Source organism: Hemiscyllium ocellatum, chromosome 2 (assembly GCF_020745735.1).
Source record: "Hemiscyllium ocellatum isolate sHemOce1 chromosome 2, sHemOce1.pat.X.cur, whole genome shotgun sequence".
NCBI classification, from domain to species: Eukaryota; Metazoa; Chordata; class Chondrichthyes; order Orectolobiformes; family Hemiscylliidae; genus Hemiscyllium; species Hemiscyllium ocellatum.
The window spans coordinates 141,797,813-141,816,572 of NC_083402.1; the positions used below are offsets into that span (position 1 = coordinate 141,797,813).

The 18,760-nt window shown below is 40.7% G+C and overlaps 1 protein-coding gene across 7 annotated transcripts in view; it reads left to right on the forward strand.

Annotated features, from left to right (window-relative positions):
- dennd4c (DENN/MADD domain containing 4C) overlaps positions 1 to 18,760 on the forward strand; it is a 140,091-nt gene that overhangs the window by 48,821 nt on the left and 72,510 nt on the right. For all 7 annotated transcript variants that reach the window (XM_060840971.1, XM_060840963.1, XM_060840949.1 and 4 more), the window contains 4 exons: positions 7,148 to 7,400; positions 14,624 to 14,693; positions 16,818 to 16,987; positions 18,021 to 18,262. In XM_060840971.1, coding sequence (XP_060696954.1) covers positions 7,148 to 7,400; positions 14,624 to 14,693; positions 16,818 to 16,987; positions 18,021 to 18,262 — 735 coding nt within the window. The remainder of the gene's footprint in view (positions 1 to 7,147; positions 7,401 to 14,623; positions 14,694 to 16,817; positions 16,988 to 18,020; positions 18,263 to 18,760) is intronic.

The following is an 18,760-nucleotide window of genomic DNA, read 5'->3' on the forward strand; positions in this document are numbered from 1 at the left end:
TTTTAAAATCGCCTTTCATTGTTTGAAAATGCAGTCGATATACAGTCAACTTACTCAAGTTTTACTCGCAAGGTACTCAATTCATCGCAATAATCAACCAAGTGAATGTTTGCTGAACAAGTTCCAATGCAAAAAAAAATCACTCCTTCAGGAGACCAAAACGGAACCCCCATTGTACCTGTGGCCTTGTCATAGTCCTGTACAAGCAAAGCAGGGCTTCCTTAGTTTTATACCCTGTCCCCTTTGCAATTGAGTCAATATTCTTTTTCCCTTCCTAATTATTTGCTGTATGCTCTTGATTTGGAACACACATCACTGTTCCTTCACTGTCGTTGGGTCGGAATGCCGGAAATCCCGATCAGCAGTGTTGGCGTACTTAACCCTCCATTGACTGCAGCATCAAATAATGCAGATCACAACCCTTCCCAGCACATTTTGATAACCAAACAATGCTGGTCTATCCAGCAACGCCCTTACTCTCTCAATGAAGAGAACATTATAGACTCATCTTGTAGATTTTTCTCCATACATTTAACCTGTCATATTCTTTTGCAGACTGTCAGATCTTCTTTTGCAGATTCTATCACAATTTGCTTTCCTACCTGTGTTCATAAGAAAATGTTTGCATTTCAGTTGTTCAAATCATTGTTCAAATCATTCATGCTCATCAAAAATAGTTAAGAACCCAGCACTAATCCCCATAGCACTCCACTCATTACAGTTTAAAGTGTGAGGTCTGCAGATGCTGGAGATCAGAGCTGAAAATGTGTTGCTGGTTAAAGGTCTAGGAAGGGGAGGGAGGAGTCTGAGACAGTCCAGGTGAATTTGAGGTCGGGATGGAAGGTGTTGGTAAAGTTGATGAACTGTTCAACCTCCTCGGAGCACGAGGCAGCGCCGATACACTCATCGATGTAGCGGAGGAAAAGGTGGGGGGTGGTTCGAGTAAAAAGTGAGGTCTGCAGATGCTGGAGATCAGAGCTGAACTGACTGACTGAACTAGTCCTCACCCTGAATAACGTCTCTTTCCAATCCTCCCACTTCCTCCAAACTAAAGGAGTTGCCATGGGAACCTGCATGGGCCCCAGCTATGTCTGTCTCTTTGTAGGATATGTGGAACAGTCCATCTTCCGCAACTACACTGGCACCACCCCCCACCTTTTCCTCCGCTTTCCATTTCTATCTCGGGCGACCGACTCAACACAGACATCTACTATAAACCGACTGACTCCCACAGCTACCTGGACTACACCTCCCACCCTGCCCCCTGTAAAAACTCCATCCCATATTCCCAATTCCTTCGTCTCCACCGCATCTGTTCCCAGGAGGACCAGTTCCAACACCGTACAGCCCAGATGGCCTCCTTCTTCAAGGACCGCAGATTCCCCCCAGACGTGATCGACGATGCCCTCCACCGCATCTCCTCCACTTCCCGCTCCTCCGCCTTTGAGCCCCGCCCCTCCAACCGCCACCAAGACAGAACCCCACTGGTTCTCACCTACCACCCCACCAACCTCCGTATACAGCGTATCATCCGCCGTCATTTCCGCCACCTCCAAACGGACCCCACCACCAGGGATATATTTCCCTCCCCTCCCCTCCCCTATCAGCATTCCGCAAAGACCACTCCCTTCGTGACTCCCTCGTCAGGTCCACACCCCCCACCAACCCAACCTCCACTCCCGGCACCTTCCCCTGCAACCGCAGGAAGTGCAAAACTTGCGCCCACACCTCCTCCCTCACTTCTCTCCAAGGCCCCAAGGGATCCTTCCATATCCGCCACAAATTCACCTGCACCTCCACACACATCATGTATTGCATCCGCTGCACCCGATGTGGCCTCCTCTATATTGGGGAAACGGGCCGCCTACTTGCGGAACGCTTCAGGGAACCTCTGGGACGCCCGGACCAACCAACCCAACCACCCCATGGCTCAACACTTTAACTCTCCCTCCCACTCCACCGAAGACATGCAGGTCCTTGGACTCCTCCGTCGCCAGAACATAACAACACGACAGTTGGAGGAAGAGCGCCTCATCTTCCGCCTGGGAACCCTCCAACCACAAGGGATGAACTCAGATTTCTCCAGTTTCCTCATTTCCCCTCCCCCCACCTTGTCTCAGTCGATTCCCTTGAACTCAGCACCGCCCTCCTAACCTGCAATCCTCTTCCTGGCCTCTCCGCCCCCACCCCACTCTGGCCTATCACCCTCACCTTGACCTCCTTCCACCTATCACATCTCCATCGCCCCTCCTCCCTACCTTTTATCTTAGCCTGCCTGGCACCCTCTCCTCATTCCTGATGAAGGGCTCTGGCCCGAAATGTCGAATTTCCTGTTCCTTGGATGCTGCCTGACCTGCTGTGCTTTAACCAGCAACACATTTTCAGCTCTGATCTCCAGCATCTGCAGACCTCACTTTTTAAACTGTAATGAGTGGAGTGCTATGGGGATTAGTGCTGGGTTCTTAACTATTTTTGATGAGCATGAATGATTTGAACAACAGAAATGCAAACATTTTCTTATGAACACAGGTAGGAAAGCAAATTGTGATAGGATCTGCAAAAGAATATGACAGGTTAAGTGTATGGAGAAAAATCTACAAGATGAGTCTATAATGTTCTTTTCATTTAGAGAGTAACACATTTTCAAGTCATTACAGTTTGCCAACCTGAAAATCATATACATACATCAACTGTTTTGTTAGTTAGCTAATCCTCTATCCATACTAATGTGACTGTCAATGCTACAAATTCTAATCTTGTGCCATAGCATTTTTAGATAGCATCTTTGCTGATTGGTTAGGTTTCCAAAAGACATACTAAATCTGGCTCCTCTTTATCCACTTGCTAATTAATCTAAGAAAACTTGTATTATTTCCCTTTCACAAAATCATGTTGACTCTGTGATAGTATTTTAGTTTTCTCAATGACTTGCTACAACACTTAAATAAACAGTAGCATTTTCTTGATGATAGATGGTACTGTATAACATTCAAATATGTGGTGTGTATGGAATGTTAAGAAAACAAATGTTGATTTCGCACTGTCAGTTTTCGGACCTGCCTCTTAGTACAGGGCTGTTACACCCTCAACAGGGACCTGGGTTGAGCACAGCTAACTCATAGCCATAGTTGACTACCTCCTTCTAGAATGATTGAGAGGGACAACATAAACATTTGAGGGAGGTTTCAGAGCTGAACCTGACCTGTTTGGTCCCTGAAGATGCTGCATGGATGATCCCAGTCATAGCTGCATGCTGGCAATCCATACACAAATTGAATTAGATTTCTCACTTCTTCACATGCACTGCCAAGTGTGAGGCCGAATGCTCGAACTGCTGCTCAGTTGTGCTGTACTAACAATTCTGTATCTGTCGATCCTTTTTGCCCACTGCCCTCTTGGACTCAACACTGAGCTTCTGACCCCACCATTGCAAAAATTATCTATTTGCATCTGTAACATTGACAGTCTCCACCCACTGAAAGGCGGCTTCTGCTGATAGCCTCATCTTTACTCCAGAGTTGAAATTCTAGTCTTCTCTGTTCAAAGCAGCCAGTGGATAGGCAATAGTAAATATGTGAAGACTGCATGGAGGAACTGCACCAATTGGTAATTTCTGTCAGGCGCAAAAACAAAACTGGAAACGTGCCTGGTCATGGCTTACAACAGAAATTAAAGATTGTATTAGGTCCAAGAAAGGTCAATAAAAACAGACCGGAGGATTAGGAACAGTTGAGATTTCCGCAAAGAAGGACATAAGAATTGATTTAAGAGTGGAATAACAGAGTATCATGTTTCTATAAGCATGTGAAGCAGAAAAGATTAATGAAGCTGAATGTACGTTGCTTCCAATTGGTTACAGGGTAATTTATGATGGGCAAAAAACGATGGCAGACCAATTAAATACGCGTTTCATTCTGCCTTCAGAAAGGAAGACACAAATAATGTCACCAAAACTGTTGGGGAACATATGATCTGAAGTGAGATAAGAACTGAAGGAAATCAGTATTACCAGAGAAGTAGTGTTGGTGAAATTGATGGGATTACAGGCTGACATCTTGGAGCCCAACAATCTGCATCCCAGGGGATTTAACAAGTGGATGTGTATTTCAAAATATTTCATATTTCAAGATTCTCAAGACTCGGGAAGAGTTCCCCTGGTTTGGAGCATAGCTAATGTAACCTTTTTTTGGTTAAAGAAAAGGGGCAGGGACATACAAGGAATTGTAGACTGATTAGCTCGACAGTGCTAGAGTCCACTATAAAAGGATTAATAGTAGAACACATGGAAAACAACAACATGAGTGGACTGGAACAGCATTGATTTATGAGAAGGCAATCATATTGACGTATCTACTGGAATTTTTCAATGAAATAACTAGCAGAATTGATAAGGTGGAACCAGTGCATTCAGAGTCATAGAAATGTACAGCATGGAAACAGACCCTTTAGTCCAACTAGTCCATGCTGACCAGATATCCCAACCCAATCTAGTTCCACCTACCAGCACCTGACCCATATCCCTCCAAACCTTTCCTATTCATGTACCCATCCAAATGCCTCTTAAATGTTACATTTGTACTAGCCTCCACCACTTCCTCTGGCAACTCATTCCACACACGCACCATGCTCTGTGTGAAAAATTGCCCCTTACGTCCCTTTTATATCTTTTCCCTCTCACCCTAAACCAATGCCGTCTAGTTCTGGACTCCCTGACCTCAGGGAAAAGGCCTCATCCATGACCCTATCTCTGTGCCTCACGATTTTACAAACCTCTATAAGGTCACCCCTCAGCTTCCGATGTTCCAGGGAAAACAGCCTTAGTCTGTTCAGCCTCTCCCTATAGCTCAAATCCTCCAACCCTGGTAACATCCTTATAATTCTTTTCTCTACCCTTTCAAGTTCCACAACATCCTTCCAATAGGAATGAGACCAGAATTGCATGCAGTATTCCAACAGTGGCCTAACCAATGTCCTGTACAGCCGCAACATGACCTCCCAACCCCTGTACTCAATATTCTGACCAATAAAAGAAAGCATAGCAAACGCCGCATTCACGATTCTATCTACCTGTGACTCCACTTTCAAGGAGTTATGAACCTGCGCTCCAAGGTCTGTTTGTTCAGCAACACTCCCTAAGACCTTACCATTAAGTGTATAAGTCCTGCTATGATTTGCTTTCCCAAAATGCAGCACCTCACATTGATCTAAATAAAACTCCATCTGCCACTCCCCAGCCCATTTACTTGAACTTTAGAAGGTGTTTACTAAGGCCACAATTGAGAGATTAGCAAGTATCATTAAAGCATATGGGATTTGGGGATACACATTGACATAGAACTGTCTGGTTGATTGAGAGCAAAGAGTAGAAATAAACTGGTAATTTTCAGAGTGGCAGCCCATGACTGCTGGGGTACTGTAGGGATCATGGACCCCAGCTGTTCGCAACATATATTAATGATTTAAATGAGGGAATAAAACATAATATCTCCAAGTTTGTAAACTGCAAAGTTGGGTTGGAGGCTAAATGGTGGGGAAGAGATATGTGATATGGACAAGGTGAATGAGTGGGCAAAAACATAGCAAATGTAGCATAATGTGGATAAGTGTGAGGTTATCCATCTTGCTAGCAAAAACAGGAAGGTGGGTTATAATTTGAATGGCTGTAGACTGGGAAGGGGGATGGCTGTCAGGAGACTTGGGTGTCCTTGTATACCAGTTGCTGAAAGTAAGCATGCAGGTGCAGCAGGCATTGAAGGCAAATGGCATGTTGGCCTTCATTGTGAGGGAATTAGAGTGCAGAAGCCCAGGGCCTTGGTGAGACCACTCCTGGAGTTTTATGTGCAGTTGTGGTCTCCTTGTTTGAGGAAGGCTATGTTCTGGCTATGGAACGAGTCCACAAAGATTTGCCAGACTGACTGCTCAGGTGGTAGACTAACGTCGGCAGAGAGACCCGGTTGGTTTCTGACTACATATGCTGGAGTTTAGAAAAGTCTCATAGAAACCTATAAAACTCTTAACAGGACTATACAGGGTAAACACAGGAAGGATTTTGCGCGATGACACTAGTCCAGAATCAGGGGTCACATTTTGAAGATATGGGATAGGCCATTCAGGATTAAGATGACAAATTTCTTGACCCTAAAAGTGGTGCACCTGTTGAATTCTCTGCCACAGAAGTTAGTTGAGGCTAAAACACAAAGTTTTAAGAGTAGTTAAATATAATTATTGGACCAAAGGGATCAGAAGATATGGGTAAAAGTGGGAACAGGCTCCGAAGTTGGATGATCAGTCATGATTAAGTGGCGGAGCACGCTCCGAGGGCTGAATGGCCACCACCTCCTGTTTACTGTATTTCTATTTTTATAAATTTGAGCTCATTCAAAATTATGCTTCATGCATTCTAGTTTACACCCAATTCTCTTCATTCTTCAACTTGTCGCTTGTTAATAAGTATTGGCTTGCAATTCAAAGTAACCTTTTCCATGTAACTGTAACTCTATTGAACAATTTAGTTCAGGGAGGTGATGGTTTTGTTTGACCCTTCATTCATGTGTGTTTCAGTAAAGCTGATTATGGTTTTCTGTCGATATGTTTTGAGTCAGTGACTTGCATTAGGGATAAAGGAGAAATCAAAACTTGTTCTGCAGACAAGTTCTTGTCTGGCAATTCCTAACTGCAATCTGCCTTTTGTTGTAATTTCTAAGTGTTCAGGACCTTTTTTTGGTTTTGCTTAATGGTTCATTTTAATCTTTTTTCACATTTTTAAAGTATAGAGCAAGCATCGTGTGCTCGTTGTCATCTCAACCAAATGGTGGGTGGACATCGACAGTATTTGACTCTGATTCATTCAACTCAACCAATTAGTTTTCAAGTGCACTAGAAAATAATCACTATGCACACAAATCAAAACTCACCTCAGAATGTTTTGTATTTTCAGAATATATTGTATAAACTGTGCTCTTTTACAAAATGAGGAATAATATGTAATGTTAGTTGTTTCCAGTTGTTTAATTCGGGTGCGATTGAAATTATGTGCTTACAAGAAAAAAAGTGGCAAATCATTGTGCTTTTCTTGATAGTCTGCTTAGATTTATCAAAAAGACAATACCAGAATAGCCATGAACCAAGATTTGTTTTCTCATTAAAGGGTTTTATATGAAGGGAAGGAACGTCTTATTCCAGGCTGTGAAATTTTACAAGCAACTCCCTATGGCCGTTGTGCTAATGTTAACAACAGTTCAACAACCTCTCAGCGAATCTTCATTACTCATCGGAGAGCTCCGTTGAACAGACCGCAGAATTCTTTGGCTGTGACTGATATCTGTGTTATTATTACCAGTAAAGGAGAAACTCCACCTCACACTTTCTGCAAAGTAGATAAGAACTTGAACTGTGGCATGGTAAGGATAATTGTTACAATTTTCTGCATTATGCTGTATGTAAGGAAGGAAAGTGTTATAATATTTAGTTCACAGCAATGTGCCTTGCAGATTAACTGCAGCAATCCATAAGTTAAATCTTCTTCAAAAGTACCTTATTTATAAATAGAATTTATTTTCAACTGGAAAGGAAAAATACTAGCCTATTAGTTTTGAAGCTGTGGATGAGATTGAGGGCACAAGCTAAAATTCCACTAGTTTGTCACAGAGTGTTTTGAAATAAAGTAAACATTGGAATTTTCAAAGGCTCAAGCAGTTATCTTGATAGAAGTGTGACTTTGCTGAATTATTCTGCATAAATACCTGATTAAAGACTACATTTGGTTAAATTCTGTTGCAGAAATGCTCTGATAATATCCTTTTATGTAATATGAGGATGCCATTGCTAGCTTTGACATTTCGCAAGGATGACATCACTTCATAATTAATGAAGCTATTTTATTTTCCAACTTTCTGTTCATTCTAAACCCATTTTACATTATAATGGTTCACTTCATTCACAAACGAGACTCCATAGTAGGTTCAACTTTTGAAAAATCTGCATCCTGTTCAATTAATTGAACTGTTTGGTTTTCACTGGTTATTGAGATATGAGACGAAGACTGCTTTCACAAATAAATCTTTGTTCTCTCCAAGTGCAAATGTAATAAATGCATCAGGTTTTAAGTTCAAAAATCACAACACCAGGTTATAGTGCAACAGGTTTATTTGGAAGCACTGGCTTTTGGAGTGCTGCTCCTTCAACAACCACTTGATAAAGAAGCAGTGCTCCGAAAGCTAGTGCTTCCAAATAAACCTGTTGCACTATAACGTGGTGTTGTGATTTTTAAACTTTGTACACCCCAGTCCAACACCGGCACCTCCAAATCATAGTGTTATTGAGTCATAAAGATGTTAAGCACGGAAACAGGCTCTTAGATCCAACTCGTCCATGCCAACCAAATATCCCAACCCAAACTAGTCCCACCTGCCAGCACCTGGCCCATATCCCTCCAAATGCTTCCTATTCATCTCGTCATCCAGAAGCCTCTTAAATGTTGCAATTGCACGAGCCTCCACCACTTCGGCTGGCAGCTCATTCCATACACATACCACTGTCTGTGTGAAAAAGTTGCCCTTTAGGTCCCTTTTATATCCACCCCCCCCCCCCCCTGCCCCCCCCACCTCGTACTAAACCTATGCCCTCTAGTTCTGGACACCCTCACCCACAAAAGAGACTGTCTATTTATCTTATTCGTGCCCTTCAAAATTTTATTAACTTGTATAAGGTGACCCCTCAACCTCCGAAACTCGAGGTAAAACAGCCCCAGTCTATTGAACCGCTCCCTATAGCTCAAATCCTCCAACCCTGGCAACATCCTTGTAAATCTTTTCTGAACCCTTTCAAGTTTCACAACATCGTAGGAAGGAGATCAGAATTGCACGCAATATTCCAACAATAGCCTAACCAATGTCCTGTACAGTTGCAACATGACGTCACAACTCCTGTACTCAACACTCTGACCAATAAAGCAAAGCATACCAAACGCCTTCTTCACTATCCTATCTCCCTGCGACTCCACTTTCAAGGAGCTATGAATCTGCACTCCAAGATCTGTTTGTTCAGCAACACCCCCTAGGACCTTACCATTAAGTGTATAATCCTGCTAAGATTTACTTTTGCAAAATGCAGCACCTCGCATTTATCTAAATTAAACTCCATCTGCCACTTCTCAGCCCATTGGCTCATTTGATCAAGATCCTGTTGTAATCTGAGGTAACTTTCACTACACTACACCTCCAATTTTTGGTGTCATCTGCAAAATTACTAACTGTACCTCTTATGCTCACATCCAAATCATTTATGTAAATGACAAAAGGTAGTGGACCCAGCACCGATCCTTGTGGCACTCCACTGGTCACAGGCCTCCAGTCTGAAAAACAACCCTCCACCACCACCCTCTATCTTCTACCTTTGAACCAGTTCTGTATCCACATGGCTAATTCTTCCTGTATTTCATGAGATCAAACCTTGCTCACCAGTCTCCCATGGGGAACTTTGTTGAACACCTTACTGAAGTCCACATAAATCACATCCACCGCTCTGCCCTTATCGATCTTCTTTGTTACTACTTCAAAAAACTCAATCAAGTTTGAGACATGATTTCCTACGCACAAAGTCATGCTGACTATCCGCAATCAGTCCTTGTCTTTCCAAATACATGTACATCCTGTCCCTCAGGATTCCCCCCAACAACTTGTCCACCACCAATGTCAGGCTCACTGTTCTATGGTTCCTTGCTTGTCCTTATCACCTTCCTTAAACAGCGGCACCACATTAGCCAACCTCCAGTCTACCAGCACATTATCAGTTTTAAAGTCTTGTTGCTATGTTTAGTGTATCAGCATATCTAGGAAGGGAAATATTCTTTGAATCAGACCATGAATCATGCTATAAGTTAGGATAACATGCTCCAGAGACCCAGTCAGTATCTGGAACTCTATTTCTGATCCTGTTTGGACAATAGAAGTACATATTTGCCTTTAGATTAGTTCTCCATGTGAAATTGCAGTCAGGAGCATTCTCAAGCCAAGAGGTAGAGAGACACATGCAGTCAGCAACGAAGGGGATCAGTATTGAAGCTGCGTTGCTTTTCATGACTGACGCATTTCAAGTTTTACATGTTCTGAAACCATTTTCACAGCCACTGAGAAATGGAACGTGAGGGGCTTTTGGTGAATGTTCAGTGGGTGAGAGCGTAGGGTAACTTCTCATCTGTCTGAGATGAAAAAGTTCAGATGATTTATGGCTAGTTGCTGAACACTAAACAAAATCAACATGTACTGTTACAATTCATGCTTTGGATTTCATAAGCCTGCTGTTAACAGATTTCCAGCAGTTTATATCTAAGCTACAGTGAATTCTGGAACTTGTTGCCTGGGTTGTACTTTGTCATACCATTTCTTTGTATGGGGAGGGTGTTTGTTTGAAAACTCAGTTCTCCTTCTGCATGGGTCCCTGTAGATATTGACATTGAACGTCTCCTGTTATTGCTTGCTTCAGTTGTCTAAATAAAAGCATGCAAACCTGATTAAAGTGGAGAAGAGGCAGGAAGCAGGTTTTCAACTGTATATACATTATTGCCTTATTTGTGTGTTTTTAGCGTTATTTTTGAACAATGGAATCGTTAGATATTGGAGCTGATTAGTTTGGATGCTGAAACATCACTTGCAGATTGTTTTAGAAATTGAGAGGTTTTTGTTTAATTTGGTTGAAAGGTTTATTGACAACATATGCTAAATTCCTTTTGGAAGCATAATTAAATATTTTTGAACATCTATTTGTCTGCGAATGTTGCAAGCTGCACCCTACAATATGCCAATACAATGGATCAAAAGGCTTGAGCATAAAAACAAACTTGTTGAGATAATACTTCACTGAATTTGTTCTTAACTAAAGTTGAGAAAGTAATTTTCACACCTTAATACTGTCCAATTCGTTAACAAAAACTCCTCCTTGTCCTTCTGTAAAAAATAGAATTCTGGAAATACTGCATGGGTCTGACAGCAAGAGAGAGTAATAACCATCGACTTGAAATACCAAACCTGCTAAGTATTTCCAACATTTTTTATTTTTTGAGATTTTAATCATCCACAAAATTTTTCACCAGTTCTTTCTGTATTAAGTGATATACTATAGCAGTTTAGGAAAGTTTCAAGGAAGAATGTTTTTGCTGTGTTCGTGGGAAATAACAGCAGAATGATTCTTAAGCAGCTGTTACATGGAGAATCTTGAATCTTGGGTGAACTATTGGCAATAATGCAAGGTAAAGTTATCCCTTCAAAGGTGAAATTATAAATGTAAGAAAATGTAAACTGTATCTAAAAAAGATAAAATGCCACTTGTTATCTTTTAACCTCCTTCCAAATGCATCCATTTTGAATATCTTACATAAAGCCACATTCTGAAGTTGAAAGCATAAGGTTATAACCCAAGCAATAACCAGAAGAAACTATGTTCATCATATCGGGTTTGCTGCAGGTTCAATCTTTTGAGGAATTGCCTTGTTGAAAGATCTAGTCTGGTTTCAGCTTTGGGGTTTTGTTGAATAATGAGCTAAGATGAAGATTGTGTTTCAGTGTTTCTTGAACCTCCTTTACACCTCCTTCTGTCTCTTCTCCAACTACCACCACCCCCACACACCCCCCCCCCCCCCCCCCCCCCCCCCCCCCCCCCACCCCAACCAGACACAGACACACAATCGAACATCTTAGGTTACAAACGTAAATATGTAGGGAATGGTCCTGAGGAACTGTTCATAAAGCAGCTGCTTGCCATTGTAAGTTTGTGATGAACCATTTATTGACGTTTGACACTTGGCACCTGATAAAACTCTTTTCGAGGGCCAAAAGTAATTTGATACACTACAAGTAAGAGAATTGCCCGTGTGTTGCTGACAGAATTTGATATGGGCATAGACCTAATAAAAGTTTCCAATTCTTTTTTGTTTTGCTAAATAATGTAAAATAAGTAAGGATGAATTCAGTTTTCAACCTTGGTTGTATTTTCATTGATTCTGAATATGTTTCAAACTGACAGAGGTTAGGAATGGTGTTGTCAAATCCAAATAAGCAAGTGTATCTGTTTAAACATATTACTGTTGTTTTGGGCCCTACTTATGATTTTATCATAGCACCAATATTTTCCATAAACTATACTTTACAAGTACCTTCGCACATCCATCTGAAAGCACAAAATGTATAACCAACTGAACAGTGTTGTTCATACGAAGAGTGTATAGAGTCTTGACAAAAGTAACGGCTCACTGGTTTTGAAGATCTCGGCTGGAATACCACGAGGGCCACAGGCTTTGATACTCTATAGCTTTTGATTGTAGTAGTTATCCTATTGATGGTGGTTCGACTACAGATTCTGAGAGGCTATGGGGATAGCCTAGATTGTTTCAACTTCCTCTGTGGATTCACAGTTAAGGTGTTAGGAATGTTCTTTAACTTGGAATCTCTCACTCATCCTTAAGAGAGAGACCATCTTGAGAGTGCAGGGGATTTTGAATAGTTGACCTTGGTCCATAGATGGCTCTGCATTCAAAAAAGCTCTGCTTTTCCTCCTTTTCTTAGGGTGGCAATTTTTAGAACTGTTTTGGTGATGTCAGAGAAGCCTTGATGAATGTATCTTGTACTCAGTGTGACCATTGTGCCCAACAGTGGATGAAGTGAATGTAGAAAATGGTGACAGGATGCCAATCCGATTGGTTGCTTTGTCCTGGATGATGTCCATCATCTTGTTATTGGAATACTATGATTGTTTTTCTCGCATAACACTTGCCTATTGGGCACGTACTGCATCCTGTCTCCTTAGTTTTCTTGGTTTAGTGCCATTGTTCTTGGCAGATGTCAGTGTAGGAAAATCTGGAGCAACAAGGCATATCCAGCAGTAACTTGCCAATTTTTCCCTTTAGTCACACTTGTGGATTCTACAAGTTCTTGTCCAATTTCCTCCAGAGCCTTACTAATTTTTCTGAAAGTCTCAACCATGAAATTGAAGCTCTGATAAATGTCAAGTGTTCCAGTTTTATCATTTGAAGAGCAGCGGGTGTGTTGTTTAGATTCTGGCCAATAATTTTTACTTAACAATGTAAGTGAATTGGAGAAGTGACACTGGACCAGCAATGTTAACTCTGCTATCTCTCCACAGAAGCTGCCAAACCTGTTGAATTTCTCCAGCAATTTCTGTTTTTATTTCAGTGAAGTTGTTTATTTTGTGACTGACTGTCTTGTTTGTGGAGGTATTTGTATATAAATTGGTTGCCATATTTCCTAGATAACTTAGTTAAATGATTTGGAAATAGAATTCAATAATTTGTTGTGGGCAGCGTAGTGGCACAGTGGAGTCTCATAGTGCCAATTATCAAGGTTTGATTCCACCCTTGGGTGAATGTGGAGTTTGCACATTTTCCTCTGGATGCTCTGGCTTCACCCCACAGTCCACAGATAAGTAGATTAGGTGGAATAGATATGCTAAATCGTCTATAGGTCCAGGGATGTGCAGACTAGATGAATTTGTCATGGTAAATGCAGGGTTACGTGAATAGCATAGGGAGGTAGGTCTGGTGGGATGCTGTCAGGAGGGTTGGTATGGGCTCATGGCCTGCTTCCACAATGTAAGGATTCTACGAATTAATAGTGCAGTAGCACAAAGTTCTCGAAAGGACATGAGTGAACTAGATTGTTTTTTCTAACAGTTGGCAATGGTTTGTTTGTTATCAATAGATCCTTAATTCCAGATCCAAATTCCACCATCTGCCATGTTGGGACCTGAAACTAGGTCCTCAGAACATTAGCTGAGTTTCTGGATCAATAGTCTACTGATAATTCTGTTAAGATCATCATATCCCCATAATAAGTTGCCACTTGGCTTTTGGAGGTGAAGTCAAGGCATGCAAATTTTGAAAATTGTAAAAAGAGAAAGAGGAAGTGGGTAGGCTTTGCAAGTGTGGGAATAATTGTTTAGTACGCTTCGGTTTGTCTGGGATATTCCGTCTCCTTCACGTGTACGTATACACGCACTTGCACGTATATGCACATAAACACACAGTCATATCTTGGTTTCCATACCTCATGCAGGCTTTGTTTTGTGATTTCTCAGTTCCAATAAAGGAGTTAGACTGAGTGCCTTTTTTTTCTTATGTACACTAACAGGTCTCCAGTATATTCTTTCTTACAATTCTCGATACTTTTTTCTTGACAGATCAGAGAACCCAGTGACCTTGTATACAATGATATTTCATATCATAGATAATGGCTTTATGATCTGCTAATGTTGTGGAATTTAGCTCAACCCTTGGCTTGAAATTAGCTAGCTGGTCAACCTGGAATGTTCATATCACGGTAATGGCAAACCTAGCATACACGATGGCTAGCATTTGCCACTAGGCCTCTTAAGATGTTGCTGTCTCATTTCACATTGTAAATGCCGATTTTTATTTTGTCACTGAAAAGTTTTATTTGGTTAACCAACAGTTCCTGTGACTAGAAACTGAACTCCAGAAGACAATGTTTAGATGTATGTTTAGTACCTTCAATTGTGAAACACTTCTGTTGGCTTATGGATGAAGTATTTTGAGTATTTAACTTAAGAAAAGAATGTGAAGCTCTGAATTAATAACTACTTGTTCCTATTTCAGTGGGGTTCCAGTGTTTATCTTTGTTACAAGAAGTCTGTTCCTGCATCGAATTCAATTGCATATAAAGCTGGTATGTAACTTGAGTAATACATTTTAAAAGCTTTTAGAAAAACTAATTATGCTAATGTTACACTCTTCTAAATTGCTCATGAGTGAACATGAAAAGGAAAAGAAGTTTTCAACATTATTTGATCAACTAATTTACTTTCTTGTCTCTGCGAGAGCCCCGTATTAGAACGACTAGTACAAGTTGTAAAGCCTAAGTCCCGATGGATAACTTTTATTAACTCATAATGCCCCTTTTTGTTTTGATATGGGCAAGAATTTCTCTTTATCTGATTTGCCAGCTTGGTTTATGCTCCTCTTGTATCTCCATAGATTGCCATAAATTAAATTTTCACAGTTTGTGCATTTTTCAGTGAAGTTCAAGATGCTTCTCTGTTTTAAGAATTCATTAGTGTTTGAGAGTCATGTCAAACAATAATTTGCTTCTAAATTACCTCAAGTGAGCCATGTACTTAACAACATTATCTTCTTTATCTGTACAGCACAAAGCTTTCCCGGTAAAATTTGCCTGATAACAGAATAAGTGTTCTTGTGGAATTCAGTTTCGACCTAAAACAAAAGACTATATCATATGTCTGTTAAAGTTTGGGGAGAACAGTTCTCTGGTGATTTGTTCAGCAGAGGTAGATGCGTACACAGGAATTGAGAGCAGGAGTGGAATGTTCAACCCCTTGAGCCAACTCTGCCACTAATTAAGACCTTGGCCTCAACCCTCTTTCATGGCTGCTCTCAAGCTAGCTATCTTTGGTACTCTAATTTCTCTCTCATCTCTTGGGTTAATTTTGAATAATTGATTATTTCATGTTAATTCAGATTATGTTTAATGTTTTTCAGGTATAATTCTAAGTAATATTTAGGCTAATAATGTGACAGCATGAACATTTTGTCCAAAATCAAATTCCTGCGACTTCCTTCCCAACAGTACTGTGGGTGTAGCGACTGGAAATAACTACACTGAGGCTAGAATCCCATTACCATGTCACCCTTTATTTTCGTATGTGCAGTACGTGGGCTGACCAGCCAGTTCAGAGCCAGTCCCTAGGAATGAGGAGAGTCTCTGAATCTCCAGTTTATATGTGTCAGCCAGGACTCCCTGATTGACCCAGGTTTACAACCCCAAACAAGGATCTTCTAGTCAGTGAGATCCACCTGTCCCTTGTACCAATCACTACACGACCCCTCCATGGATGTCCGTAGTCAATGGAAATAAGAGGTGGGTAATAAATGCAGGGCTAGTCAGTGATGCAGAGTCTGGTGAGAAATGTTTAAGAACAAAGTGATCAGTTAAGTGTTCAAGATATTCTCCTGAGAGACCATACATAGTTAGGCCTATCTAAGCTGGTGGTTTCAGTTTATTTACAGTTTAGAGTGTAGTGTCCCTGACCAAAGCTGATTTCTGCTTTCTGATAAGCTTGATATAATTTTTTTTGCCTTTTTTTCTCATATATGTTTACATCTCTGCTACAACAACCCTGATTCCTGATAATCGCCCCTCCCCCAAGTCCCTCCTCCCTACCTTTTATCTTAGCCTGCCTGGCACCCTCTCCTCATTCCTGATGAAGGGCTCTGGCCCGAAACGTTGAATTTTCTGTTCCTTGGATGCTGCCTGACCTGCTGTGCTTTAACCAGCAACACATTTTCAATTGTGATCTCCAGCATCTGCAGACCTCACTTTTTACTCCTTTTATCACCTTGTCTACCGATCCTGCCACCTTCAGGGATTTGTGGAAATGCATTCCAAGAGGTCTATTTGTGTCATATGAAGCCGGTAGCATTGTGCTCAAATGATCACATACATTGAATTTCAGAATGGTCTTCAAAAGCGTATTTCACGAACCAGACCATATAAGGCTGAACAAACAGAAATAAAGAGCAAATGATGCTGAAATCTCTTACACCACGTTTCTTCCAAAAAGCAATGCTTTGTGACTAGTGAATGTTGTGGTGTTTCTCAAGTGGTTACTGAAACCTTATGTAGCTATTTTGGAATTTAGTAAATCTACTCAATGTACAGTATTCAGCCCAACAAGTTAGCAAGGTAAATGAGATGACAGCTTTTACAGCTGAGCTGCATTTTACATGAGCTACGATTTAAAGTACATCTCACACTGTCTTTTTTTCTCCTCAGGATTAATCTGCAGATATCCTGAAGATGATTATGAATTATTTCCACTGTCTGAATCAGTTCCTCTCTTCTGTCTTCCCATGGGAGCTACAATTGAATGCTGGGCTCCCCAGACTAAGTACCCACTGCCAGTTTTCTCTACCTTTGTGTTGACTGCTTCATCAGCAGAGAAGGTAAGCTTAGAAGGAAAAGCCTGGTCACATATTTCTTGCATACAAATAATGAACTTCGATAAATAATTATTTGACAAAATCCAATGTCAGCTTTTTAAAATATGTAGTAATAGACTTGCATGAGATGGTGGATTAAACTATTAAATCATCTGCCCTCCTGGGGGATATTAGAGATCACGTATCATTATTTGATAAAGAGCACTGGAATTGTGCTCTAATAATTTTTCCTTCAACCAACATCTCACAGACACTTAATTGACACTTAATTGATTCTTATTTGGTTATTGTTTGTGAAATCAACTTCTGAATTGACTGCTGTTTTCCCACATAAAGGCAATGCCATCATTTTATGGAGTGCATCAAATGACTCCTGGGTTTTAAGTATCCAAAGGTTTGAGAAAGGATGTTATAAATGCTTCTATACTCAATTGCGATGCAAGTACTTCACTCCATTTATTTAATGTTTTGAAGTTGAAGTGTTTCCAAATGTAAACTCCAGTTGTACAGTGCATAACTGGACAGGGGGTACACATATAATAAGATGTGGATTTGCACTTCTCACAAATTAATACCAATATGCATGCTTAAAAGTCATTATACTTTACTTAATTTCAGCATTAAATATAATTTTCTGGAATAAGGTATGTTGATGGATGACCACTCCAGAAAAACAGTGTCTTAAAAGACGTACACATTTCAGACAATGCAGGAGAGTGGCCAGCATTGTCAGGGGAAACAGAACCTATTCTCTTGGCAAGAGCAAAAGTTGATAGATCATTACTAGGTGAATATTTATTCAATTCGATTTGTTTTGTCATCTACAAATGCACAATCTCTAAAGTTAGTTGTCTCAAGGATTAGTTGTGGAGTCCACATTCACCACAGATTTTGAAGGACATAGGGCGAAGTTATTTGATTGTTGACCAGCTGTGCCAAAACGTATCCTGATTGGAAGGATCCATTTGCTCTAGTGTTGTCGTCTTAGTTGTGAAACACAATTTACATATTTTTGTCTTTTGATTGAATAAAACAGGTATACGGTGCAGCTATCCAGTTTTATGAACCTTACCCAATGGAAGTTCTAACTGAGAAACAGCTCATGCAACTGGGCCTCATCACTGCTGTGGGCAAGAAGCTCATCACCACCAAGTCTGTGCATACCAATAAATGCATCTGTCTTCTCTCACGCTGGCCATTTTTTGAGGCATTTCGCAAGTTCTTGATGTTTTTGTACAAGCTTTCAGTCTCTGGACCTCATCCTTTGCCCATTGAAAAGTATGTATACTTCCTAATATGATTTACTTTTAGAAGTCTGAGTGTTCCCAAACGTACTGTCAAAGCCGTATGTTAACTTTGTTCATAGGGTTAGGTTTCCACTATAAGTATGAATGACTGAGTTATGGACAATCCATTCAAACTGATCCCAGATGACTAATGTTAATGAGAACATCAAGATGATTTGTACCCAATTCTATCTTAAGTGATATCCACAGGTCTATATGTCTTCTAGCAAATATTCTGAATGGTGGTTTGGGATGACTTGCCCCTGCTCTTTGGCTATATTTTTGGATTTCAGGTTACTGAATGATTTCATTATATAGTCAAGCTGCTGCATGTTAGATTCCAGGTGCTGCTTTGCTCACTCACAATTAAGTTGGCGTTTAATTTTTTTTCTCTCGTGGATTCCAAATGTTTGAGATTTGAGAAGTTCATGTGAGATTGTCTAACCACCAATGTTTTAACTAGTATAAGTATGTATCAGAGACATAAAAT